This window comes from Simochromis diagramma, unplaced genomic scaffold (assembly GCF_900408965.1).
Source record: "Simochromis diagramma unplaced genomic scaffold, fSimDia1.1 OVJJ01000205.1, whole genome shotgun sequence".
Taxonomy (NCBI): domain Eukaryota; kingdom Metazoa; phylum Chordata; class Actinopteri; order Cichliformes; family Cichlidae; genus Simochromis; species Simochromis diagramma.
Genome location: NW_024386782.1, coordinates 7,583,636 through 7,609,776, shown reverse-complemented (window position 1 = coordinate 7,609,776; position 26,141 = coordinate 7,583,636). Strand labels below are relative to the sequence as shown.

Here is a 26,141-nt window from a genome sequence, read left to right as displayed (position 1 = left end):
GGTAGTAGATTTTAGCATTCAGTCGATTCATAAAATAATGTTTAAGGATATATGACACAAATATTTATAAGCACCTGCTTAGCTTGGACTAATAACTGTTGCTGGAGATGTGGCAGTTAATTTACAAACAATACAAAACATCTACAAAAACTCTTTGAAAGCTAGTAATGGTATACTCTGTATGAAACCCAAATCTGGCCTTATTTGGTGTTCCGACAGTCTAAATCTTCAATTCTAGACACATTTTTAAGCTGTCTAAGATTTAATTTAAGTCCTGCACTGTGCAAAATCACTCTAATGAATGGCAGGTGTGTCACAGGAATTAAATGTAAGTGGTGCTCCCACACATTATTGCTTATTGACTAGTGGTTCCCTCTGTGACTGGGGCTAGAGTGACAGATCTGAGGCAGTGCCTTTCAGTTTCTGTTTATAAAAACTTACCAAAATGGTGTGTTAATTAAAATAATATTTATACACACACACACAAACAATTAGATTACCATTTCCAAAAAAGAACTGGGCAAAGTTGCGTGTGCCATTTAAAGTTGTAGTGCGATTAGTCAAAGTAAGTATCAAATTCCTATGGTGAGAACCAAGATGGTCTCTTCTATGAGTTGAGCAAGTCAAGTCACTGCTTAAGTTATTCAAATCAAAGCCATGAAATGCAAAATTCTGACTGTGTCCACGAGTTAGATGTCGCATTTGGTTTGGAGCGGCTGCTTACTCCACATCCATAAATATATCGGACATTTGTTGACAATTAGTAAGCCTCCTGAAAGAACACACGTGGAAAGCAGTACCACATTAGCTTTAAAATGCTCAAAAGGAAAAACAAATATAGCACAAAAAACTTGCAACAAAATGTTAAGCATCACATCTGATACTGCCACTGTTTGTCTGCTTCATTGTTTACAGTCACATAGTGAATCATAGCTAAATAATATAATTAAAGTGAATCCACAGATGGTTATAGATATATTTTATATTATCATGGGAAGCATTTTTTAAAGTTTTAAGTTTAAAACACATAAATTAAAAAAAAGGAACAGGATTGATATTTTTCCTCCTCTACTTTTTGTTTTGATCCAGAGGATGCTTAATAAAGATCGAGAGCTGATCTTGGACTATCATATTCAAGTGAGAGCTGTACAAACATCATTTTATCAAATGCACATTGTCAGCTTTAAGCAATGAACTCTGTAACTGTCAACAAAGCAGCCTCTGCTTTAAGAAGTAAGAACATGAGCTGTAATGCCATTCTTCTGGTGCTCTGCTCTAACTAACCTGACCAGTGCCAGATTCTCATATCAAAAACTGTAGATGACAATTGCCTCCCAGACTAATCTTTCTGGTAAGACATAGGCAAGAGTTGACCAATCCCAGAGTTTTAAGAGAACATATGTGTCTGCTGGTGAGATTGCCTCTGATAAAGCATCATTTAGTTGCATCTTTGATTACAGAAGGCTTGACGACTCAAAGAATAAGCAATGTCTATTGATGTGTTTGCACAGATAGCTTCTGTAGAGCTCAAATAGGGGAGGTGAAAGTTGGTGACCTTGACTTTAGCAACCTCAAGCAGATAATGCTCGAGACTCTACAGGTTATAAAGCTAACTTTGCAGTGACTGTGACCCTGATGAGGTATAAGTATTTTTTCTGAGTCTCCAGTGGTTTCTGATTGTCTTTTAGCAATGTGTTTCCAGTTGAACCACCAACACAATTTTTCTGTTTAACGTTGGATGTGTCACCGATTTCTGAGCTGAACTTCAAATCATCTGTTTTAGGTCTAATTCATGACTATCAGTGTCAAGTCAAGCTAATATATTAGCTGGTCAACTTTGCAGCACGTCACTCTCATACAATAATTCTTCTCTATCTGTACTATTTATTGTTAAAAGAGGCTAAAATGACCAAAAGATGTTTTATACACATTCTTGCCAAGCATCTAATTATCTAATCAATACTAATATATTGTGTGTCTTTTTTGTTTTGTTTTCCAGAGCAAGAGGATTCCTTTGAGTTCGTGATTGTGTCGTTGACGGGTCAGACGTGGAACTTTGAAGCGTCCACGTATGAGGAGAGGGAACTGTGGGTCCAAGCTATCGAGAGCCAGATTTTTGCCAGCCTGCAGTCTTGTGAAAGCATAAAGAACAAGGTACAGTTTGTCATGAAGGATAAAGAATATCAGAGGAACTGGACAGGGTTGGCGATTATCATCTAATCAAAACATCGTCATGATCGTCATCATCGTGCTACATTTCTCCCACTTAATTTACATTCCTCTTTTTCTCCTTCTTTCCAACCTTTATCACGCCTTCACCCTCCTCTCTTCCCCCACTTCAAGCTGTCACATGTGGGAGGTTGTCAGACAGGTGCACCGCAGTGTGGGGGATCTCTTATTAGAAGTGACAGACATCAGAGAAAGAACACGGCTTGTGTCAGCATACTGGGGAGACACATCCTAATTTTCATATTCATATTTTCTCTGCCTGTGTCTTTTCCCGAGACTTTGAAAAACCTTTTCTCTCTCCCTTTGCTTGTTGTCTATAATTTGAGTCCAGCTATAATTGTTTGCTTTCTCGTGATCTCCAGTGAAATAATTAGTTCCCGTTGATTTATTCTCACCTTCATTTCTCACAGTCTCGGTTGGGCAGCCAAAGTGATGCAATGGCCATTCAGTCCATACGAAACATGAGGGGGAATAGCTTCTGTGTGGACTGTGACGCACCAAGTGAGTATAACTCTCTACGGTTAAAACACATCTGAACACATTGTCTATTACATATGAAATACAGATATTAAAGGAACACATTAAAGACAAAAACCCCAACATTCTTCCCCTCTTTTGGTGACATAACAAAAGGTAGTAGAGGTCAAGATTTTGAGAGGGTTTTTTATTCTTTAATTTGTCACGTCGTGCGTAAAAGCAAACAAACAAACAAAAAAAACTTCAGTTTTCATACTCCTGTAACCAGATTCCTTAGTTTTGTCAAAAAATACATTAAAAACTTTCCATACAACGCACTTACAGTGCAACAGGACACAAAAAACTCCACTTAGAACATTAAACACTTTGTAGGAGAGCTGGTAATGCTATATGAAAATTATAAAGTCATATTATTAGATAATAAAAGTGGGTTGGGTTTGCATTTGGAGGTGCTGCTACATTTGGGAAGCTGCAAAAAACTACATTTTGGGGACCAAACAGCAGCTGCAAAGGTTTTATTTGATATCGAGTCATTTCTACCAGCTTTTCTCAAGTTAGAACTAGTATTCAGCACTGTTAGAAGTACTGCATCTTGCAGTTTTGGCAGATACTGATTATTCTTGTCTGACTAATTTAATTGTACTGGGTTTTTTTCCCTGAAGAGGTTACCAACATTAAACCATACTCAAAATAGGCTCATCACAAATTTCCTGGTCAGGCTTTTAAAGCATCTCTTGTTACTACTTTTAATTTTTTATTAATTCCTATCTTCTGTCACGCAGACCCCGACTGGGCCAGTTTGAACTTGGGTGCCTTGATGTGCATCGAATGCTCAGGCATCCACAGGAACCTGGGCACCCACCTGTCTCGCGTGCGCTCTCTTGACTTGGACGACTGGCCGGTGGAGCTCAGCATGGTGATGACTGCCATCGGTAACGCAATGGCCAACAGTGTGTGGGAAGGCGCTTTGGAGGGGTACACCAAGCCAGGGAGCGACAGCACCAGGTTAGCATACTTCTACAAATAAAGGTGCTGCTTAATGAAGCGTGCAGAGATTATAGAATGAGAAGGCAGCGCTGTCTTCTCTCCATTAGCTGCCATTTATTAGCCACCCACATTTGAACAGAGGCAATTCACATCGCAAAATGCTCCATAAGAAGCACCAGGGGTCCATAAATGTCAGCCTATTGAGCCAAAAACACAGTATTTTATGTCTGAGCGTCAGTCCATCCTGTACACACTGATCGCTGTGCTTCTCTTGTATCAGTCACTGCTTTGTTGTTATCAACAGTCTCTGTTATGCTTCTGACCCTCTGTCCACTGGAAAACCATATTTCACCAGAGGAATGTGACATCATTTTGCACTTGCCTGATAAATGCTCTGACTAGCTTCATATCCATCATGTTTGTCATTTGATATGTAAGTACTAATCAAGAGAAAATTAGCAAACCAAAACCACATCTGAAACAGCTCTCTGTTCAGGCTTTCTTTTAAGATCCAGCATGTGCCGATAAGTCTGGGACTTTCTCAGCACTGTTTGCAAAGCCAGTGTGTTTTACTTTAGATCCTGGCGAGCGGCTCTTGTTAATCCGTTTTTCTTAAATGACACTTTTCCATTCACCTTGTGAACGCCTGTCCTAACCTAACCCACCCCGACAAATACCTTTTCCCTTTCTTCTGAGATCTGGTAGGAGGATTGTTTATCTCTTGGTGACAGGTGAGGCCTAGCGTTCCCGCCTGACTAATGATCTGCTGTGTGGCTGTGCAGGTAATTAAGCACACCATTAGGGCTAAACCCCACCCTGAGAGACAAGCCCTCAGGTCCCAAGCTGCCCTGTCACATATCCATCATACAGGCCTGGGTCATCACTCTGTCTGTCACACAGAGACTGTCTGTAGGGTCTCCCTGGTGGCATTAGACTGTTTAACATCACAGCTTTGTAACTTTAAGAAAGCAGGACGTCTGGTTACTTTCTTTGCTAGTACCTTTGTTTTTACATTTCAGAGACTAAAATCTTTCCAAATTTTAATTAAATATATAATAAAATTAAAACAATATGGCGTTACAGGGACCCTTTTTATTGCAAACTAATTAGAAAACATTTTTCATACCAACTTGATAACGTAGATGTATTTTGATAGTATCCAATCAATGTGGCCAACCTGTCTTGTAATGAAACATAAATAGTGGTTAGGTTTAAAATTTTAATGTAACAGACTTTAACATGGTAGAGGTGTAACATCTTTGTTTTGTCATTTTAAGCCAATGCTTAGTAGATTAAGACAGTATAATATGTTAAATAGCAAGAATGTGTTAAACATAAATGAACCGCTCACACTTTATAATGGTCCTACTTTGTAATATGAAAGGACTATTGCACTGGGGCAGCTGTTGCTCAGGAGATAGACCGGGTCTTTTGCTGGTTGGAAGGTCAGAGGTTCGATTCCACAGCTCCTACAATTCATGTGTCGACGTATACTCGGGCAAAATACTGAACCCTGAGTCTGAGTGTGTAAATGTTACATAAAAGCACTAAGAGGGTGAATTGCAGTAGAAAGTGGTTTGAGTGCTCAACTAAAGCACGATATAAGTACCTGAACCGTTTAGTGAAATTCAAACTGTTGGTGTGGAAGAGAATGTATTAGGAAGATGTCACGTTGGGCTATGAAAGCTTGATGAGCTGGTCATTTATTTTTGTAGTATTTTGGACTACAAATAGGTTAATCGGTTGAAACCTCTAACTCTAATAAGCACTTGAGTGATTATGAGTGGAAACGGTCATCAGTTCCCGGCCTAATTCCAACCTTCGGGTGATACTATGGCTTGATTGATGCGGGCATTTTAGGCCAGTGCACACTTTGTTTACAGTGGCGCTATTTACAAGCCAAAAGTGGCATATAAACGGTTAATATTACACTTATAACATATTGTTGCTACATGCCAAAACTTACTGTTGGAGTTTCATTAATTATGAGTGTAACCTCCATTGCTGCTAATTCATAGTCTTTTTTTCCCTGTGAGTTTAACCTTTGAAATCACTTATTATAGCTTAGATCTCTTAATAAGAAAGCAGCATAAGGCTGTAAAACTGCAAATTGTATCCTTTATGAACTACTTTCTTTAGGAAATGCATATTTTTCTGCTCACAGTTGGCCCACATAAAATGATCTGTGCAACATTGAGCAAGTTTTCAGTTATTTTTCCTCTTGGATTCATTCTCTGACTCTCCGGCCAGTTCAGACCTGAATGATGGCCTACAGTTGTTTATTGAATGGTATCTGTGTGAAAGTGCTCCACTGTGGACTTGATGAAAGATTATTGATGTTGATTTCTCTCCCTACCGCTGTCACTCGCACGTCGCCTCGAGCAGGAAGGTTCTTCATTGTCTAAAAAATCCGATCTTATCCCGGAGCAGCATCTCCATTAGTTTTCACTGTCAAACAATAAATCTCATTTGCAGGATAACTAATCTTTAGCCAAAAAACAGAACTTGGAAATATCATATATGGACACCGGTCATTTAGATGCTCTGGACTTTCTACTCTGCTTTGCATCGGACTATTTTGCTTTATCCTGAATGATGAATTCAAACCAATTTAAAGGGATGCGGTTTCTTTTATTATTTTTATTGAATTCTGACGCCACTTCTGTGGGTGCTTCTCTTAAATTGAGGACCGCACATAAGGGAGAATTTTAATTGTGTCACACCGGTGACATGCAGCAGCTTTGTGATGGCACCCAGGCAGGCGGTGTATGGCTCCTGACTTCTACTAAACATTAGTGACACCTAATCTAAACGATTCAGTAACTACCTGAATATCAAGTCGGCGTCTGATAGAATGTCTCCTGCAAGACTAGTTTTACCCCTTTTGCATTTTTGAGATTTAACTTAAAAGCACTCATCCACAAGATTGTTTTAGCTTATGATATTCGGGTGCGAAAGAAGACAATATATAGATTTGTCGTACGCGGATCTGCACAGCAGTGCAATTGCTGGTGTAGAACAGAATGATTACAGACATCATAATAGAAAGCGTGTTAATATGCATGGATATGTACGTAGGATTACCTGCTTTTGCAGAAGAATGCAAGGTACCAATAAAGCATCATTTACAATGGTAGTAATTTATTTGCTGTAGTTTTGTTTTTTTAAGCATGAGCTATTAACTAGACTTTTTTGTCCGTGTGAGAATAATGCAATTAATGTAATTCACAAATAAATACCCACGCACCAGTATGCGTGCGTTTAAAGGATTTTTGTTATCATTAGATAAATTTTTCTCAATGTTTTCTAAGTTGGTGTTAAATTTGAATATTTTTGGAATAGGCATGTTAGACAAAGTCTCTTTGGCTTGTTATAATGCAGTTATAACTGCTATTGATCCTCCAATAAATGCTCAGGGCTTTCAGGTTCTAATGAGCCACCAAGTCTGCTGGTTTTCGTGTTCTCTTCAGTTTTTTTAGTCCTCATCTTATAGGATCTCTTCCCAGAACGAAACAAGGAAAGCAGTTCGATTAACTAAACTGCTCTTGTGCTAACGCCTTACAGCCAGCAGATTTATAAATAATTATTTATTGGTAGAGCGGTAAAGCTTCTTCAGTATCAAGTAGTGCCAACATGCTAACAGCAGAAGTCAGATCTGGCCAGGATACAGTTAAATGTGTGATAATAAATCTGCGGGAGCTGTGCATTGTGGCTGATCTCTGCAGTCAGCATATTGCAGGGGAGTTGTTCTTTTAATTAGCACCTGGGAGTCGTTGTGTTTTGCATGTCACCTCTAATTGCGTGGCATGTTTGTGATAGAAAAACAATACAGATTATTTTTACGGAAACTGTGGGAGAGGTCTCGCGGTTAACTTTACCCCTATCCTTTGCCGCGCACACACACACAAAAAAATGAAACACATACACAAGACACCAAGACTCATTTGGGGGAGATGTCCTGGAGCGTGGACGGATGTGGACGGCTATCCCTCACTGACGTGGGCCTCTCACTGTCACCCTCTGTAGGCTCCGCGCTGCCCTCGGCCACAGGCAGGTAATAGCTCTGATGAGAGCCCTCCACTTTGTTTCAGAAATAATTTGCCACTCCTGCCGCCTGCAGGGGCTGCGTGGTAATAAAAATGAATCACACCGCTAACCTCTCCAAACCTGGCCCCGTTGCCTTTTTTAACCCCTTCTGCTCCAGCAGTGCCACCTTGGCGTGCCCTGCCAAGTTCTTTATTGCTGCTTTAAATAATAATAATAATATCAGCCATAAACTTCTGTTTTAGGATCTCACCAGATTGGCCTCTGTGCTGCATATTAGTTCCCAAAACATGGAGCAAAGCTTCCAGGCTACTCACAGGTTACGAGTGCGGGAACACCAACTCTCCAGAGAGATTTTAGAATAGTTGGCCTTGCCAGGAGCCCCGGTGGAGGAAGAGTAATTAATTAAGACAAATGAATGACTGGGCCTTACCATGTCCTCTGCCTCTGTTTCTCTCTAAATGAAACCCACAGGTCAGTAATTAGCCCTGTGTGGGAGAAGTGGTACTGTAGTCACTAATTGCCCACATGCCACCGGGTTTCAGGGCCAGGTGGACATAGAGGAAGGACTGCTTCATTGAAGAAGGGGCCTAAGCCATGAAATTAAGATTCAATATTGTTAGCATTAAAAAATAAAGACTAATAAAGAAAAAGAATCCAACCCAACTGCTTTATGTGATCGAGATTTTTTTTTTAAAACCTGCGTGCACTGGGACGCACACTTAAGGGGGGCATGTGCTCGTCGTCCCCTCAGCTTTGTATGTGAGGCGAGGGTTCAGCAGGGGTTAACAGCATGAGCATTTAAGGGTGTTAGTCTTGCTGGCACAAAAACACAGCCACTCCATCATGAGGAGGCTGACAACCTCATTAATGTCACAATATATTCAACTCATCCCTCTGCCTGCCTACAGCAGCCAGATGCTTTTCCACTGGCCTTTCTTTAGAGCCCAACACAACAACCTTTTGAATTCTGGTCATCTGTTCAGACCGCACTCTTAAAGCGAGAAAAGCAGCATCAATTCCACTTGTAAAATATTTGTCTTAATTCTTTTGTGTTGTTATTCTCAGAGCAGAGCACACCGTGTCTACAGTGTAACCCGCTGGACCATAGGAGGCCTTATTTAGCACTCTTGCTGTGGCGTTTACTGTGTTGCTCCTTCATTTCTTGCCCTTAGCAACCTTTGATGCTTTGGGGCCCAGCTTTCTTTCCCTGTTGTGTGCTCTTTTTTTTTTTTTTTGTTCATCTCAGTAGTTTCCCTCTGAGCCCCCTCTCTGTCTTTCTGCTGCTGCCCCTCTTCCTCACTCTCCCCTCACACACACACACACACCCACCCCTCGGTTTGTGGAAGTGAAGCTGCTGGCTGCATGGGAATTGGTCCCATACAAGTTGCCCACCCCCACTGTGAAGTCTGTTCAGGCTGGTCAAACCCAAAGACCCTTCCCTCTGCCATTTCCACCCTTCAGTGCGTCTGTTTGATGTATCCACAGTGACTCTGGATGATCATGGACGAGTGGGAGGAGCTTAGACGCTTTGATAGTTTAGGAGGACTCGGCATGTGAAAGATGTGCGATGGCCATCCTCCTGTTCCCCCAGGCCAAGGCACCACTATTGCAGGCACTCAGATTGGTCATTCCTGTGGCTCCTCCACCGTTGGCTCCACCCGCTTTGTCTCAGTTTCCCTTCCCTTCCTATAAATTCCTGCTTGCCTTTGTCTTTCAGGCTTGACTAATTATCCTTGTTTGTTCCTCTTTATTTGAATTCAGTCATGTGTTCTTGACTCCGTGGGCTGGATTTAGGAGAATCATTCTGCCATTTGCCACTTAATTAAGTCAGGGTCAGAATCCATTGCTCAACGGAGAGCTGGAGGGACGGAGCTCTAATAGAATTATAAAAGAGGCCTTTCTCCACTGTTAAGGCTGCCTTTATCTAGGTGGGCTTCGCATAGGAAAATGAAAGGGGACACCAGCTCTAAGCAGGAATCCCATTTCCACTTTAGAGTCAGTAAGTGTTTTGATGTTTGCCCAAAGATTACATTGGAATCAAAGCCAGCGAAAGAAAGTTAAACAGCAGTGATCGGCCGTGAGATAACTCTGGATGACGGAGGAAGTTTGCGGCCAAGCAAACACCTCTTCTTTTTTTGGTTGGAGGCGCAGGCATTTTTATTGGGAACCTTAAGATCCCCTCTAATCCCTAAGCGACAGAGAAATTTAGAACAACTATGTGCTCGAGCCTGGGTGGGGAAATTAGTGTCTGTGTGCTTAGATGTCTGCTCGTATATAGAGAACTAACCATCAGTTCAATTTTCAAAATTCCCCCCCATGCTGTGAAGCTCACTCTCCTTTCCCTCTCTACCTCCCCTGCTACTCTGTCCTGGCACTTTGACATGCGAAATCTGCTGATTTTATTTTTCTTCCTCCTGCGGTGAGGAAGTGTCCTTTTCAAGGGTCTCAGTTTCCCCCCCCCTGACTGTCTAAACCCTGCCTCTGTTTGGATTGTTTTTCAATTTCAAACAAAAGACAGAGGCGGGATTACCATTTCACTTCCTTTCACACTCTTTCAAGTGGCAGCAGCTGAGGTTTTTTTTTTTTTTAAACCACTGCCTGGCTGTTTTAGCTTTTTTTTCTGGTCTGTCTATTCTTGCTGAATTTAAAGCACAGCATCAGCAGTGAGCGAGGCCTTTTTCTGCAGGTCTCCAGGGCTGATTTCGTAGTGAGGGCTAACAAAGTGCCCTCAGGGCTCCTTTCTGAGTTGTTGACGTCTTCCTAATGGCTCTCCTCAGCCTTTTTGTTTTCACATCTTGGTGCTAACTTTCTGCCTCATTTAGCTCATATCAATTCACTGGGCTTTACGGATTCAGCATCTCATTCAGCGTCCAGCTCTCTGAAGCAAACTTTGGACAACAGGTTGTTTTTAACCCTGCTCAGATTTTTGTTAAAGGTTGTAGAGTTTGCCTTCGGGATTACAGCCAGTCAGTCAGATTTCTGACAAACTTAAATGTCTTTGGCTGTAAAGAAGGGAAATAATGGTGGACGGCAGGACGGCCCCTTCCTGTTCTGAGCAGACCACCGATTCTAAGGCCAATTGATTTGCTAACCGGCTTGTCCCCACATAATGACTGAGTAGGGATTGATGGAGGTCTTACACCATAAAACTGAGCCACAGCAATTGCCTGCTATTAGGGCTGTATTGTTGTTCACAGAATACCCTCTGCCTAAAGAAAAGATTTGCTTATGCTGTAGCGGGGGGGGGGGGGGACTTTCTCCGTCATTGCTGCATTACATTACATTACCACATTCCCTTTGAGGTCATAATGAAAAAAAATGTACCCATGTGTCTATAGGAGCAATTACTTTAAGGCTGTTTTGAGATGCGGGCTAAGTAGCTTTATGAGCTGCTGGGGTTTTTTTTGCAGTTAATCAATCTCTGCTTGGGTGCTGATAGAAGAAGACTTGCCCCTTTTTCATCACATCCTTAACTCCTGTAGTTAGGGCGGGTGCCAGGCTGCTCTGTGCAAGACTGACTGCTTTGTGAAGTAAGCCTGGCAGCTGACATATGAGTCTGAACACAGTTGCTGTCTGCGGTAAGTCGGCAGCCTCGACACCTGGCTGCTAAGGCAATAAAAAGTAGTGGCGAAGTTTGGTTGCTGTTTTTAAAATGGTTGTTTCTGATTGAGATTTCGCTAACAGGATCTGTTGCTAAAATACTGTGAATAGATTAAAAACAACAGTGAAATTATCCTTTTCATTATCTGCGTAGCCAAAAATTTGACCACACCATAGAGCTGCACTGTTGATGGAAAACACTTTGTATAAACGTTCCTTTCCTATGATGAACACAGGGAATGCACTTCTGCTGATATAAATTAGTGTGTGCTTCAAAAGTTTATTATTTGCTTTAATTGACTTTTTATTGGTTAGCGCTCCCTTAAACTTTTCCCCTTTTATTTTCGGCCATTTTTTTTGCAACTATTTTCACGTATGTGTGTCTGACCGTAAGTCTGTTTACGTGTCTGTATGTTTCAATATATGTACTTATCTTCACTGCGTACGTTTTATTAATACTGTGAAGCACCCTATTTTTTGAAAAGTGCTATACAAATAAAAATATTATTATTATTATTATTAACCCACAGATTTTTAATCTGTCCAAGAAATATCCAGCTGTTCGGGAAAGAAAAAAAAATATTTGTGAGCCATGTTTGGGGATTTCAGTTTGTGGGGAAATTGGCGAGGGACCTACAGAGTGGAAAATATTAACAGATAAACTAACAAAACTCACAAATGTAATCTTACATGATGGGTAGCTTAAACCAGAGCATGTAGAACTGTCTTACTTCATTTGTGTAAACCAGGTCTTTATAGTAAGCTGATACATGCACAATGTTATTCACTGTGTAGAGACAGATTCTTCCACTTCTCATCCAAAGGTAATTTTTTAATAAATGATGATGAAAGCTGGCCATTATTTGATGATGAAATACAGTTGAATTGAGTTAGAGTGTCCGTTTGTACTTGCTGCTATGCCTCCACCCGCTGATAGAGAGTCCCATGAGAGCCTTGTCACTCTAGCCAGCGTTGCTGCTTTAACTTATCCTTACAAACCTTCCCCGTTCTGTCACTCACCCACAAATCCAAACAACAGCCTCTTTTTGCTCCTCTTATCACACCGACTGACAGGGTCACCGGGTTAGTACCACACTGGGCATGCTCAGTCATTCGCGTATTGATATTGATTTTTTTTTTCTCCCCCTTTCCTATTTGTACAGTTTGTATGTGGGCACAGAATGAAATGGGGGGTCAAGATGGAGAGCAATAGATAGAATTCTGCCTGGTGATAGAGGATGGAGCCTTCCCTCATCCTCTATTCTCTGCTGCGGGCTGGAGTGAAGGAGCCCCACATCCCACTGTCCCTTTCTGGCTGCCATTCAGCCCCATCGATCTGACTCAGGGCCCAGCCACCCCAAGGGAGACTGGGGCTCTGAGACACACTGCCTCTTTTGTGGAGGGGATCCACCAGTTCAGACTGACAGCCGACAGTGCTGATAAAAATACGTCCCCCGCCTTCCCGTATTGTCCACAGCAGACATGCTGTTCAGGATGTGTAACCTTTAGAAAGCTGGCCAGGCTTTAACGGTCATGCTGACGACCATAATCACTAGAAACTGGAATATTGCCCAAAGCGTCACACCCTTTGGCATTCTCTCATCTTTCCAGCACATCTTGCTGTATTATTTCCCACTGTGATAGTGAAGGCTAGTCACTTTCCTGTGCTCTAATAATTTAGAAATGTCACTGCACTCCGGTGAGTCTCTTAGGCCAATTACTCTAATATTTCCCCTGTGTGTCTGCATTTCTCCTTTTGTACATGTCTTTGCCTTTACGTCAAGGCCTCTGAATTATGAGATACGTTTCGAGAAAGTTCTTTAACTTGGGTGCGAAATTGCTCATAGCGTGTTCGTCATGTTTCACCCTGCCTGACCTGCGTTGCCCCTGTCATTTCCTTCCCTCCAGGGAAGAGAAGGAGCGCTGGATCCGAGCCAAGTACGAGCAGAAGCTGTTCCTGGTGGGACTGCCCCAGTCAGATGTGCCTCTGGGGCAGCAGCTGCTTCGGGCGGTGGTGGAGGATGACCTGAGGTTGGTGGTGCTGCTGCTGGCCCATGGCACCAAGGAGGAGGTTAATGAGACCTACGGGGATGGAGATGGACGCACCGCTCTGCACCTCTCGTGCGCTATGGCCAATGTAGTCATCACACAGCTGCTCATCTGGGTGAGTGGGCTCCACTGAGCGTTGTTGGGAGCATTGTTAAAGGTGGATGAACATTTGAAGCAGTGAATTCTGCTTTCACAGCAGAGCATTTGCAACTGTCAGTCATGGAAAAATTATTTTTAAATTTACTTATTAAATGATTTTAAAGTAATTCAAAAGTGATTTTAGGGGAAATTATCTGGAAATCTACACAAACTACTGTTTCATTGTATGTTTTGGTATAAATAGTAGCACTTAAGTACTTAGTATTAGGTGGCATTTTGAATTGGATGGACAACAGAGGTATTTCAGTGAGTAACTGGGCATAATTTCACAACATGGAAGAATTCATTTGGCAATGTGAAAAAAAAGAGGAGAACCTTGGGGGAAGGCAAATGTAGGAGGCAAAATATTATAGAATATTAGTATTTTCACACAAAATTTCAATATACCTCCAATTAGCCGGCATAATGACTCAATGCAGTGTTGAGCAAAAGTCTTGAATCACCCCTCATTTGTTGCAAAAAATGGTCTTGAGCAATAGTTCTCCAGGCTTTCTGAAGATCTTCAAGGGTTTTCTTTGGACACTGGCTGCTGTGGATTAGTCACGTGCCTTCCATTTTCAGAGGAGAGTTTTTCCTAAGCTGTTTAACACTGACTTACGAATCATTCAAATATAAAAAAACGGCACTCACAACTTAGCAAAGAACCATTTTTTAATTAGTCATCATCACTATGTACAGAGGAGATAAGGAGAAAACAGTGTATACAAGAACTGGACTGAAAATCAGCCCTAACAGGTCTCAGTACATAAGGAGGTCATTACAATGTACAAAGCTTGCCCAATAGAGGCTGTGTCATACATACAGGTGTTCATACCAAATGTTGGCTTTTGTGCTTGTTCAGATGTAACAACGTCTTTCTTATATGCTGTATTTCCACCTTTCCTAGCAAAATACAAAGAAATGGGGGGGTGGAGGATGGCTCAAGACTGCACAGTACTGTACCACCCCACCAAAAAAGGGCTTTTTCACAGAGTGCTTTCAGGGAAATCAAAAACGCATCACATTATTACTAAATCTAATCAATGAACCTAAATCATAAGCATTAATTCCATGTGCCAAAAATAACATGTAGTTACTTACTTTATGCTTATGTCCTAAATTTGGCCTTTGTTCTTTTCTTGCCAACCATTCTCTCCCACAGTACGGTGTGGATGTGAAAAGCCGAGATGCCCGCGGCCAAACGCCGCTGTCCTACGCTCGGCGGGCTGTGAGCCAGGAGTGCGCGGACATATTACTCCAACACGGTTGCCCCAACGACACCAGCAGCCTGACCTCCGTGCCCACGCCCAACATGAGCCGCCGCAACCCCAACATCAACAACAACAACGCCCAGTGTGAGCTCAACCGCAGTATCAGCATCATGTAGGAGCCAGAAAGCAGCTGCAGACGAGCACCCACCTAAACCCACCCGTGTCTCCTCCCAGTACTTCCTCCTCTGTTTCTCACACTGTGTAACCCAAAACCAGTACGCACGGATAGGTATCAGGAGTGACGGACCTACTGCAGATATTCCACCGCGCTGACAGAAGCGGGAGCGTTTGGGGTTTCGGACATTGTACATTGTTTATTTTATATTATTATTTTTTATTCCTGTTGTTTGTTAAATTTATTCAATCTCGGTCTGAAGTGATCACGATGAGCTTTAAGCTTTTTTGTTTTTTAAGCGTCAACCAAACAAATGACTTACTTTGGCATTCATACCTACTCTACGAAAAGCATTTCCTTAATGCTTGAACATTTCCTTTTTATGTCTTCCCCTTCTGCGATGTGAACTGATTATACAGTGTGAATGAGAAACTTCCTTCAAATTTCCAATCCTAAGTGTAATAACATAAAACTGTAAAGAATAGTTTTAGAAGTGACAAAACACTGATGTGGGAAAGAAACTAAATCTCTCTTGATATCAGTGGCTGTTGCAGGCTTTCGTAATGATGCATGTCTTCAACACAGCTATCAAACTCTTGACATACTATTCATATACAAAGGCAAAGCAATTATAGTTAAAGAGTCCAAATGATTTAGATACTTAATTTACAGGGAAATGGATTCAGATCATCATAAAGGAGTTGATTGCACAATTCCTATCGGGTGAAATTGAGTCATTTCCTTCGCCACCCTTATCGTGATGCTCGGGTAAAAGTGTCCGTGACTACAAAGGAATTAAAGGGCATAATGTTTTATGACCAGTGAGCCACATGGCTTTGTACGCGTTCCTCTTCAATCAGAATTCATTCAGATTCAAAGGTTTGATTAAAGCAGTGAAATTGTGCCATTACAATCTTTTTGTTGGAGTAATTTCCCAAATGACAAGATTGTGTTGATAATTGACACAGATTCGCGCAATTTCATCCCGTGAGCGTCCTGGAATATCCACTCGCCTCCTGTGGCCGAAGGCTGTCGTATTTGGTACTCTAAAGAAGACTTCCTCTGTTGTTGCTGTGAAATGCATATACTGGTACTGTGTGCGTGTGCGTCCGTACACAACGCTACGATACGTCTGTGCTCGCGTGTTCTTGGGCATTTCTGTTGTTGAAAGGGCGCCGGAGAGGAGACAGAAACTGTCAGTGACGATTTGGGATCATAACTGTGTAACAATGTACAGACCACTGTAAAAAGTAGTTCTTCTTCCTTTGCCTTATTCCTTATAAGAAGTTTGAACTTAGTCGATGAGAAGCAGCCTTTTACCTTCTCCTTAAACCTCTGTGCTCTCCCCCTGAGAACCTGTCAGCCCGAAAGCAGGGAGCTAACAACGCGCATTCACGTGACTGACGTGAGACATTTAGGGATTCAAATGAGCAAAGATGTTCATATATATAGAGAGACGAGTATAATTAGTTTGCATTATTACAAATGTACAGTATTCCACAGACGTGATAAGCCAGCTCATTTAGAATAAGTGGGACTCGAACGTAAAAATGACTTTAGATGGAGTCGGCACAATGTGGGTGTATTTCTCCTTTTATTAAACTGCCATTTGTGAGGTTTTAAAACATCTTGATTTTACGTGTTTACATAGGCAGAATGTTTGTTTACAGAGCAAGTTGTGAACTTGGTACCTTATCTACATGGTTTCGTTGTTGCGTTACAGTATTCCTGTTTTCAGAGCCTACTGAAAATGACCATGGGGTCAAAAGAGGGTTTTGTTCATCCAGGCGATGGAGATACTGTAAAGGAAAGTTTTGACATTTTAAAAAAAATTATATGCTTATTTGCTTTCTTGATGGGAAGATTGTGTACAGATGTTTTTCCAGAGCAGCCATATGAAGTAGTTATCAACCACATTTGGTAAAGGTTCTACTTAGGTACATTGCACCTTGTTTACAGAGCCGTTACCACGATGGAACTAGGCTTAATAAAGAAGTTACTCCATACGTCCCTATATTTCTGGGGTTTCTTGCTCTGGAGTTTATGCACACCTAACAGTCGTATCGATCTTCCTGTCTTCCTCCCAGCAAGAGGCGCATAAGCATATTTAATAAAATGTCAAATTAATCTTTGAAGACATCCCCAAAAGAAATCAAACTGACTTCTTTGAATTTACTAGTACTGTAATGTGATACTGGCCTTATTTCTGATCTTTACTTGACCAACCTGTTTCATTGAGTGCATTTTGTTGTCCAAGGGGATCAGTAAGAGGAGTTAAGCGTGTACAGTGATTACCCTTATTTACATACTGTAGATGATTTAAAAAAAAAAAAACACTAGAAATCTGCCTGTTTTTCCCCCTGAAAACAAGATGAAGTGTAAATATTAGCTTAATGCTTTTATCTGAAGACAAACTCCTGAACTGAAATGGTTTTCGGTCTTCCTGACCAACAAACCGTATTTTGATATGTTTTGTTTTGTTTGTTTGTTTCTTCTTTGGCATATTTTTTTAAGGTACTTCTGTTTGGTCTTGCCGTTAACCGACCATCTTTGGTACTTGTGTATAATGATGTACATTTAACATATTTATAATGCAGTATGTAAATATATTTTCTTGTTTTTGTTTTGTTTTTTGCTCATTTTCCTATTGTAATTCCTTTACATTCAGAACGTGAATCAAAAGCTAAAGAATAACTTGTTGTATGCTTGGATGCTTGGCTGACAGTTGACCTATTAATAAACACTCAAATAAAAACGATGTAGCCTTCCCTGGATTTAGGGAAATCAACGCATTTGTCTTGTGTATGTGTGTGTGTGTGTGTCGCTCACTCATTATCCATCACACTCCTGTCTCTCCCATCTCTTGTCTTGCTGTGCCTTAACGGTGAAGGTGAGGCTTTCTTTCAAATTAGAAGTCGCGTTTCCTCTTTTGCGTGTCCCTTCATCAAACTTCGTGTCCGAAACAACTCAGCCAGGCCTGCCTCGAGGTAAGTGAACCATCCTCTTCACTTCCTGCTCGAGGGACCCCCAACAGTTGCTGAAAGAGGATTAAGATAAAGAGCTGGGCTTAGTGTCAGGCAGCACAACACTGTGGGGAAAACTGAAAGATCTGTGTTCAGAGGAGTCAAGCCCTCACTAATCCACTTCTTATTTCCTGCTAATCTTGTCTCAGCATATCTTCATCCCCTTCCTCTTTCTGTTGGCCAGCATTGTTTGCTCTTTATCACCTGGTTTCTCTTTAGTTTCTCCTCTTCCTCCCTCTGCGCTGCCTTGAAATGGAGACTGACTCCCCCATGTCACGCTTTAAAGCTCTTAAAAACAAATTTTCTCAACCAACTTCCTTATTAGTAATTGGGTAGTATTGTCTTTGCTTACTTCACCTTGCGGATTAGTGACCTTCCTCTGGAGTCTCCTCAGAGGGAGGAAATTAATAGGGCTAATTTAGAATAACATTATCACCAGCTATCCTTTAGCAGCATTAGATGGGAGGTGTTCGGTTGCTGTCATGAAAAATCAAATCCTTCTCACATTCCTTTGAACTTATTTTCGTTTATACTCCTTCTCTTTTTGGCCTCTATGCACTAATCATGAGATATATATATCTAATGATTCCTCCTGTTTGGCTTTTGATAGCAATGAGCAACTATTTGGAGGAAAAGTTCAGCTTACAAAGAGCTGAGAGTTAACTCAGATTAAGGTAGCAGGCCATGAAACCCAGGGAATGTAAAAAAATGATATCAAATGAACCTTTAACGGTAGTCTGTGGGACTATTGCAAGATCAGGTAACACTCTTGTGTTTTGTTTAATAATAATAATTGTAGATTTAAGATTTATAAACCTTCAAGGTCTTTAATGTCAAAATTTAAAGGGTTTGCTCGCACATATCTAAACTAGTGCTTGTCTGTTCTTACCTAGGGAGAAAAAAAAAGGTCTTGTAATTTATTACCATGCCTCGTGTCTTGGCAGACCCCGGCCACTTGTGTTTGTTGTGGTGAGACTGGAGCGCTTGTTTGCACCGCCGTGTGTTTTGATATTTCATCAGGGCTTGCTAAACAGTGAGGAGGGCTCTCTGCCGCCCACCTCTTCTCAGACAAATTGCCTCCGAGATTGCAGAGGTGGGTCTGAGGCTGATGGATGGGCACACAAAGACCTGACGAGACCATATTTGCAAACATTAAATCCATACTTCCCTTATGCAGAAGCTGCTTGGCCGCAGGTCACCGGCAGTGAGTGATGCACCCAGTCTTGATGTGAATTTTGCATCAAGGTGGCACTGAACAAATGTTTATCTTACATGTTCCTTGCTGCCTGTCCTGATGTGGATGTGTTCTGTTGCCCCCTGTTTTTCCTCCTCTTTTCAATCTTGCAGTCTCTTTAACCAGTAATTATATCCTCTCTTGCCCTGACCCTCTCTCCTCTCCTGAATCCCCCACAGACTTAAACATCCATTATCAATTCCAGCTCCATCATGTCTGAGCAGTACATCCATGTTGCACCCTGCCCTTCCTGACTGCCCCACGTCTCCATACTCATTTCCCCATCCTCTCAGTGATCGACCTCTCTTTCCCTACTTGCTGCCCAACCTGGCTGCTTCATACCCACCGTGCCATCTTCCTCTTCACCCTCCTCTCACTCCTTTGTCTTATATAAACGCTCTGTTCCCATCACTCTCTCCCTTTCCCTCCTTCTTCCCTTACTTTCTCTCCCCTTCCCCGTTGGCTTTTGCCTGCATTTTGCTGTTAATTTGCCTGAGAATGCATTAGCTGTAATGAAGGCTGAGGGCCGAGGGAATCCTCCAGGGTTCCATTAATCATCCCCCCTCAGACAGGCAACCTTGATTACAAGTGGCAAGAAATTCATTAGAGCCGGGCCTCTGACAACTCTTATCTCCGCCACTAGATCTGACTCATTAGGCAGCCAAATTAAAGCTATGATGGCCCTGATGAAACTCATCGCTTGTTTATCTTGTGCGATTTGATGCATCTGCCCATACATCACTGTAGCCACGACCGTCCGGACCCTCCCAAGAAGTCAGGCCTCCAGTCGGCGCTGAGCAGCCTGCACACTCACACAACCAAGCCAGTAATGAGCTCCCTCGCTTTCCTCCCTCCCTTTCTCTCTCTCTCTCTCTCTGCAGGTGGGAATGAGGGAATAGTTACACGTCTTTGCTGGAAAGAACTTCTGATATTTCAATTTGTGATTCAAGTAGCACAATGGCAGAATATGGAGTCTCGAGATTGAAGTGTTTACTGAATGTGCGGCTTAAAAAGAACAGACTGTTAGAAACTTTGAATGGATTAACACAGTAACCCGAGAAACTCAAGTCTGCTACACATTACTCTCCCCCAGAAAGCTTCTGCACGTTAATAATTCATTAATAATAACAGCAATATTATTTCTTTCCACACTAACAGCTCTAAACCTGCAGGATCTCAGTGATAACAGCCAGTGCCTATCATGAGTTTTGTCATGGCTCCTCATCGTCAGTCCCTCCATGCAGCGCATGGATGGGGTCTGAAATAGCTGTGGCACTCTGGCACAGTGACGTGGAAATAACCATCTATGTTAGTCAGCTCTTGGACCATAATCAAACTTCCACTGCACCTTCACACGATCATCACTCCTTGAATCCCCATGTGAGTGTCACAATCTTAATGCATGAGGTGGACGGTGAAATAAAGTTTACTACTCATGGGTGCCCGGGTCATGAAGTGTCTGTTTATGCTCTGAGGTCAAGCCTGTATTCAACAGAGGCCTGAGGAAAATTAAATGTAAAGATGATTATAGATGTCTGTTGCTATTTGAGATTAGTTTTTTTTAAAAACCCAAACCCACCTTATTGTGGCAAAAGTTTAATTTCATGAAATATTAATTATCTGAGGAATCCTGCCTCATTATCATATTTCAAATGATAAATAAATAAACGTGATCTGACGTCTACTGAATCTTTCTGGAATCACGAAGACCATCTGATATAAAGTTAAAAAAAAATCCAACATAAGGTTTTGTGCAAGCAGCTCAGAGACAGCGTGTAAACCGAGGACCGTGATGTACATGAAAGTTTTCACAAAAACACCAAGCCTTCCTCCTGTAATAGGGTAGCTGTTTCTGGTTAGAGATTATGTTAATATTGCTGGCATGTAGAGTACAATTTCCGATTTGATTTCATTTAGCACCGCTTTTATTCGCTCAGGTCTGTTTCTGTAAGTACAAGACGAGTAACTGCATTTACTAGCTACAGGTCTGTGTATGTATCCTGAAGAAAATCCGCGTTTTAGGAGCAATATAGCTTCTTACAATCATAACATTCATTAGAAATCAAACTTATAAATATCGTCTACTTCGGCCATTGAAACAAAAGATGAAATACTTCATATTTTAGTAAATCTCGAAAGATGTCGACATTTCTGAGGGATATTAGTTGTATTGAAATTATGCATCTCGTATCTATTAGGTGACACAGCACCAATAAATTATGCCTTCAAAGCGGACTTTAATGCGTCCTATTAAATGACTTCTTGTTCATATTTAGTTCTTTTTGGATCGATTTAGAAAAAAACATTTTTAGCGCCACGAGATTAAAGAGCTGATGTCTGTTTGTGTCGGTGCAGTGACTGATAGAGAAGTTCATTACAGAGTGTTGAATGTGCTCAGCCTAATGAGGATCCATCAGTTCAGTTGAGACAACATGGCCTCCTAAAGAGAAATCAATCACTGCTGCTGCTACCTTAAAAAAGACTGTTTCACCTCTCAGGTCCTTGATGTGTCTAAAATAAAATAAAAATAAAATAAAATAAAATAAATAATTAATAGATTCTAAAAGAATTTGCAACTTCAGGAAATTAAGACTAACAGATGTGCAGCAGAAGCTATGAAATTACACAAAAACAGACAATGTGCTTCTAACGCCTCACTGAAACTCTCTAAAAAAATGCTTTAAAAAAGCTCTTCTAAGTCCAAAAAAATGAACAGAAATATTTTTTATGATAAAATGTCAACGTTTCATCAGGATATATTTTTAGTCAAAACAGCCGCCTGACCGTAGTTTTTTTTTTTAAATGAACTTCTTCAATAATCTTTCGTGATGTTTAAACAGTAAAGGCCACCTTTGTTTTAATTTTAGCGTAATCAAATGATTTCAACAGCTGTTGCTCTACATTTTAATAACAATGATTCAACCTGGATTCCAGCTTTCGTATAAAGCGATTTATTAGGTCAATATACTTTACAGTTGTCTCTTGTTTGGTCGTTAATTCCTTCACATTTTTTTTTGTTCTTCCACAAATAGCTTTAAAAGGTGGTTTCTACACTTGCCAAACAAAAAACGCCTTAAGTTACATGCAAATGTCTCCAACAAATTGTACGAAACACAAAACAAACAAACAAAAAAATAAATCCAGAATAGCTTCATCAAATGAGGACATGCACATAACCAACAAAACAGTTTGGCCCTACATATAAATACTTAAAAAAATCTTTACAGTCGCATCTCATAGTGCTCATTTGTACCAGTTTTTACCCATTTATATTTACATATTAACAGAAACAATAAATAAAAATGAGAGCATATTGCCAAATAATTGATCTGTCTGTGAGTAAATCCTCTTCTCCCTCAGACAAAATAATTGGAACATCCTTTTTGTGCTTCATGCGTTCAACAAATCAGTGGAACCTAGAGTCAAGTGTTTCTAATAATATTCTTTTTTTTGATTTTCATCTCAGTTCATGGCCTGGTCCCTTGCTCTATTTGTTGATGCTGACTCCTCACAGCGAACCTGTTGACGTGCACCGGGATGGGGACCACAATTTTGGGATTTCTCACCGGTTCTCCCGACCGGTTGTTGACGTTGCCCGCTTTGATCCGTTTCCACTTGGCCCTACGGTTCTGAAACCAGATCTTCACCTGCACCTCGCTCAGTTTGAGTGCGTGTGCGATCTGGGAGCGTTCAGTCAGAGAAAGGTATTTTTTACAGTGAAACTCCTTTTCGAGTTCGAGTAGCTGCTCGCTGGTAAAAGCTGTTCGTCTCCTCCGGCTCTTCCCTGCTGAGCTGCCGGTCGGTAGCGCCTCCTGCGAGCCCGTTTTTAGTTTGCTCTTCTGGGACAGGGCGCCGCAGTTGTTGCCGTCCGAGAAACTTTCGTTCTCGCTGTCCGCGGAGCTGTCCTCTCGGTCGCTGCAAACTGTGTCTGCTGATTTTAGGTCCAGCTTCTCGTCGTCTGAACTGTAGAGTTTGGTCTCGCCTAAAATGCGAAGATAAACAAAGAACACACGCAAACATACGCATTTAGTGATTTTATAGTTTATGATCCCGCAAATCAGCGGTGACAGCTGCAGATGTCTCACAACGTTGGACGACACTTGGTGTGTTTTGGGGAAAAAAGGCTGGCAGAGATCATGTGAAAGAACTTTTTTTTTCTTTTTTTGAAATTTCAGAAAAAAATCAGATCAGTCATGCTGAATCATCAGCGGTTTGTTTGTGGTCACTCAGTTGTTCCATAAGTTTCCACCGCAACTGAGAAACTTACAAAATGCTGCATCCACATATAGACTGGAGTTCTTGGCATTTAGCTCTGTTTTATGCTATAATAAAGACTGGTTCAGAAATCATTCCAAATACGGCCTTTTAAAATAGCAAATGTGCCTGAAACGGCAGTTCCCTCATAAAGCTTCGCTTTATGCTGCATACTCGGGATTTAGTAAAATGCATTTTAATCAAGAGCTCTAAATGTGAAAAGATGAGATTAACTAGAACTATACACTATACCTGCTAATTCATCTTCACCCAAGAGGCCACTAATCTCCGCTTTATCGCATTTTACGCACAGTGGTCACTTTTACGCGGCAGCCCCCGAGGCTTAAATATAATGAAAGAGAATGACTTGTAGAAGTGGTTGAGCCTACCTGATATTGTCTGAAAAGTTTCCGAGAAGTTGAGCATCTCAGAGCTCTTGTCCCGGCTGTGCAGCTCCTCGGAGTGTGGGCTTTCTTGCCTTCTCGCTCCCGGGTCGGCAGCGCTTAAACGTGGACCAGGCAGCTCTTGTGGTGGATAGAAACTGTCCGGGGGATCCGAGAAACTTGGCATCGTTGTTGTGAGCGCAACCATGGACGGCACCCCCTGTCCCAAACTGGCACAGAACGTGTTGGTGAGTCGTCCCGCAAAAGAAGCCAATGGCGCGAGTGGAGGTATACCAGACGATAAAGGAGAATGGGATAAAGCTTGTGGGATAACCAAAGGTCTGTACGGCATGAACATAGGATAGCCCGTGTAGAGCAGGTGTCCCGGTCTGGGCTGAGGGGTCCCTATCAGGGAATCGATTGAAAACGCCGTCCCTTGCCCGCCTGGTCGCTGCATTTTGCAGGCAAACACTTTTGTTCGGTGAAAACTTGAAAGCAAATGCCCTTCCGTCGACGACGAGCAAAACTTTCAGTTTAAAGAGAGCGTGAATTGAAAGTAGATCCTCTGCTGTGTTGTCATCCCTGGAAGTAGACCTCTTCTTCGGATATCTGCGCTCTAAATGCTTCAGTCAGTCGGACGCTTTGTTGTGTGCACCAGCGCTACCCTTTCCCTCTTATTTGTCACACACTGAGACATAAACACACGCTCCCTCTTTCTATCTGTCCCCTCTTTCCAACTCCTCCCTTCACCCCTCTCTGATGCACAGTGTGTGTGTGCGCGAGGAAAGAGAGGGCGAGAGCGCATTGGTTATCATCTGCAATACAAGAAGAATGAAAAGGGGGTGTTTCCCTGGGGGCTCATCCATCTTCCTCAAATTACGCTTCATTTCCTTATTCAGCCTCTGACTTTTTGGCCGTCTTGAGAGGCGGTAGTTTCCCAGTGGAGACCAAATAGACGAGTCACCCCCCTCATCCACCCCTCCTCAAGCCCTCCTCCCCTTTTGCCAGGTTCACCATTGACTGCAAAACGGTGTGAGAGACTGTTCCAGCCCTTCCCCTTCTATAATCGTTGACCACACCAACCCAATCAGCTATTATTAATTTTGATTGATGATAAGTAATTACTCTGGATTCAAGGGACAGCATAAAACAACGGTGGCTTTTGTTGAAATATTGGGACCGATGGGCATCAGAGTCGGGAGGGAGGAGAGGCAGATGTTTCTCCCATTCTCCGCGGCTAAAAACAATGCGTTTGGCTTCAGAAAGAAGAAGTGCCACGACAATCGCTCCCCGGAGAGAGAGCAAGCGAGGTAGAGAGAGAGAGCGAGAGAGAGATGCTGCGTGCGAAATTAGATTCAGATAAAAGCCGTTTGTGAGGTCAACTTCAGTGTGGACACAGACTCACAGTGGCTAAAGTTACTAATCCCCAAATCTAAATCTATAAATCTATAAGCTTTAATCTCTTTTGCTGGCCATATGCCAATTAAAACAACGTGTGCTTTTTTCTTTCTTTCTTTTTTTAGAAACTAAATAAAGCACTAATTTTACTGTGCGCTTTTGGAAAAGTAATTTGTCCCTGATCAAAGTCGCATAGGGTGGGAAGAAAAAAAATCTCTTTTCTTAAGCACTGGTTTAATCGCAGATCATCTCACCTTTTAAATGGCAATGGGAACTGATGATGATTAGCCCTATTGAGTCCTGGGTGCCCGGGCTCTCCAACTGGTCGTCTGATTGCATGAGGACATAAACATATCACCACCGACTCTGATTAGCAGTGGAGGGCCAGGGCAGGCTAATTCTTATAATTGCAAGTGACTTCAGCAGCATCTCGCTTTGATCTAAACCATTTGCCGAGCTCGTCTTCCTTTCTTTTTCGGGTTATTCTGAGTTTACATTGCTGCTCTTTGCGCGCTTTGTGAACGAAATTCTGTGATTGCCTGTTTCATTTCTTAAAGACCAATCAAAACTGTGTTAAAATAGGGCCTGTGTTCTCAACCTCTTTATGACTAAAAAAAAGTTTTATACGGCAGGGATATAAAAATGATACCGAACCTCTATCTGCTGTCTGTAAATTCACATTAAAGCTGTTTTCCCCCCGTGTAATAATTTTAAAAAGGTCCAGATCGTCTCCATCTAAACTTTTCCACCCAGTAAGTAATGGAACAGAAGAAGCGCTCTTTTTTTCGCCTGTGTTGTTCTAACCTCAAAAACCAAATCTAAAAATAATTTCACAACACACATTCAAATATCTCTAAAAGTTATTCAACATATTTCTGCTTAATTTGATTTCAATTTTTAATTTTTGAGGGCATACTGGATTGGATACCGGTGCTT

General features: G+C 41.7%; 2 protein-coding genes across 4 annotated transcripts in view; one reads left to right on the top strand and one right to left on the bottom strand.

Moving 5' to 3' along the window:
- Positions 1 to 17,705, top strand: part of agap3 (ArfGAP with GTPase domain, ankyrin repeat and PH domain 3) — a 121,998-nt gene extending 104,293 nt beyond the window's left edge. For all 3 annotated transcript variants that reach the window (XM_040020231.1, XM_040020240.1, XM_040020224.1), the window contains 5 exons: positions 2,000 to 2,154; positions 2,640 to 2,730; positions 3,489 to 3,711; positions 13,249 to 13,504; positions 14,690 to 17,705. In XM_040020231.1, the coding sequence (XP_039876165.1) occupies positions 2,000 to 2,154; positions 2,640 to 2,730; positions 3,489 to 3,711; positions 13,249 to 13,504; positions 14,690 to 14,914 (950 nt within the window). In that variant the 3' untranslated portion in view covers positions 14,915 to 17,705. The remainder of the gene's footprint in view (positions 1 to 1,999; positions 2,155 to 2,639; positions 2,731 to 3,488; positions 3,712 to 13,248; positions 13,505 to 14,689) is intronic.
- A 4,054-nt stretch (positions 17,706 to 21,759) lies between these two features.
- Positions 21,760 to 25,146, bottom strand: gbx1 (gastrulation brain homeobox 1). The gene is made up of 2 exons (XM_040020213.1): positions 23,814 to 25,146; positions 21,760 to 23,152 (listed from the first exon to the last, which is right to left on the bottom strand). Exons 1-2 carry the CDS (start codon positions 24,262 to 24,264, stop codon positions 22,638 to 22,640), a joined length of 966 nt encoding a protein of 321 aa, XP_039876147.1. The 5' UTR covers positions 24,265 to 25,146; the 3' UTR covers positions 21,760 to 22,637.
- Positions 25,147 to 26,141: the final 995 nt, after the last annotated feature.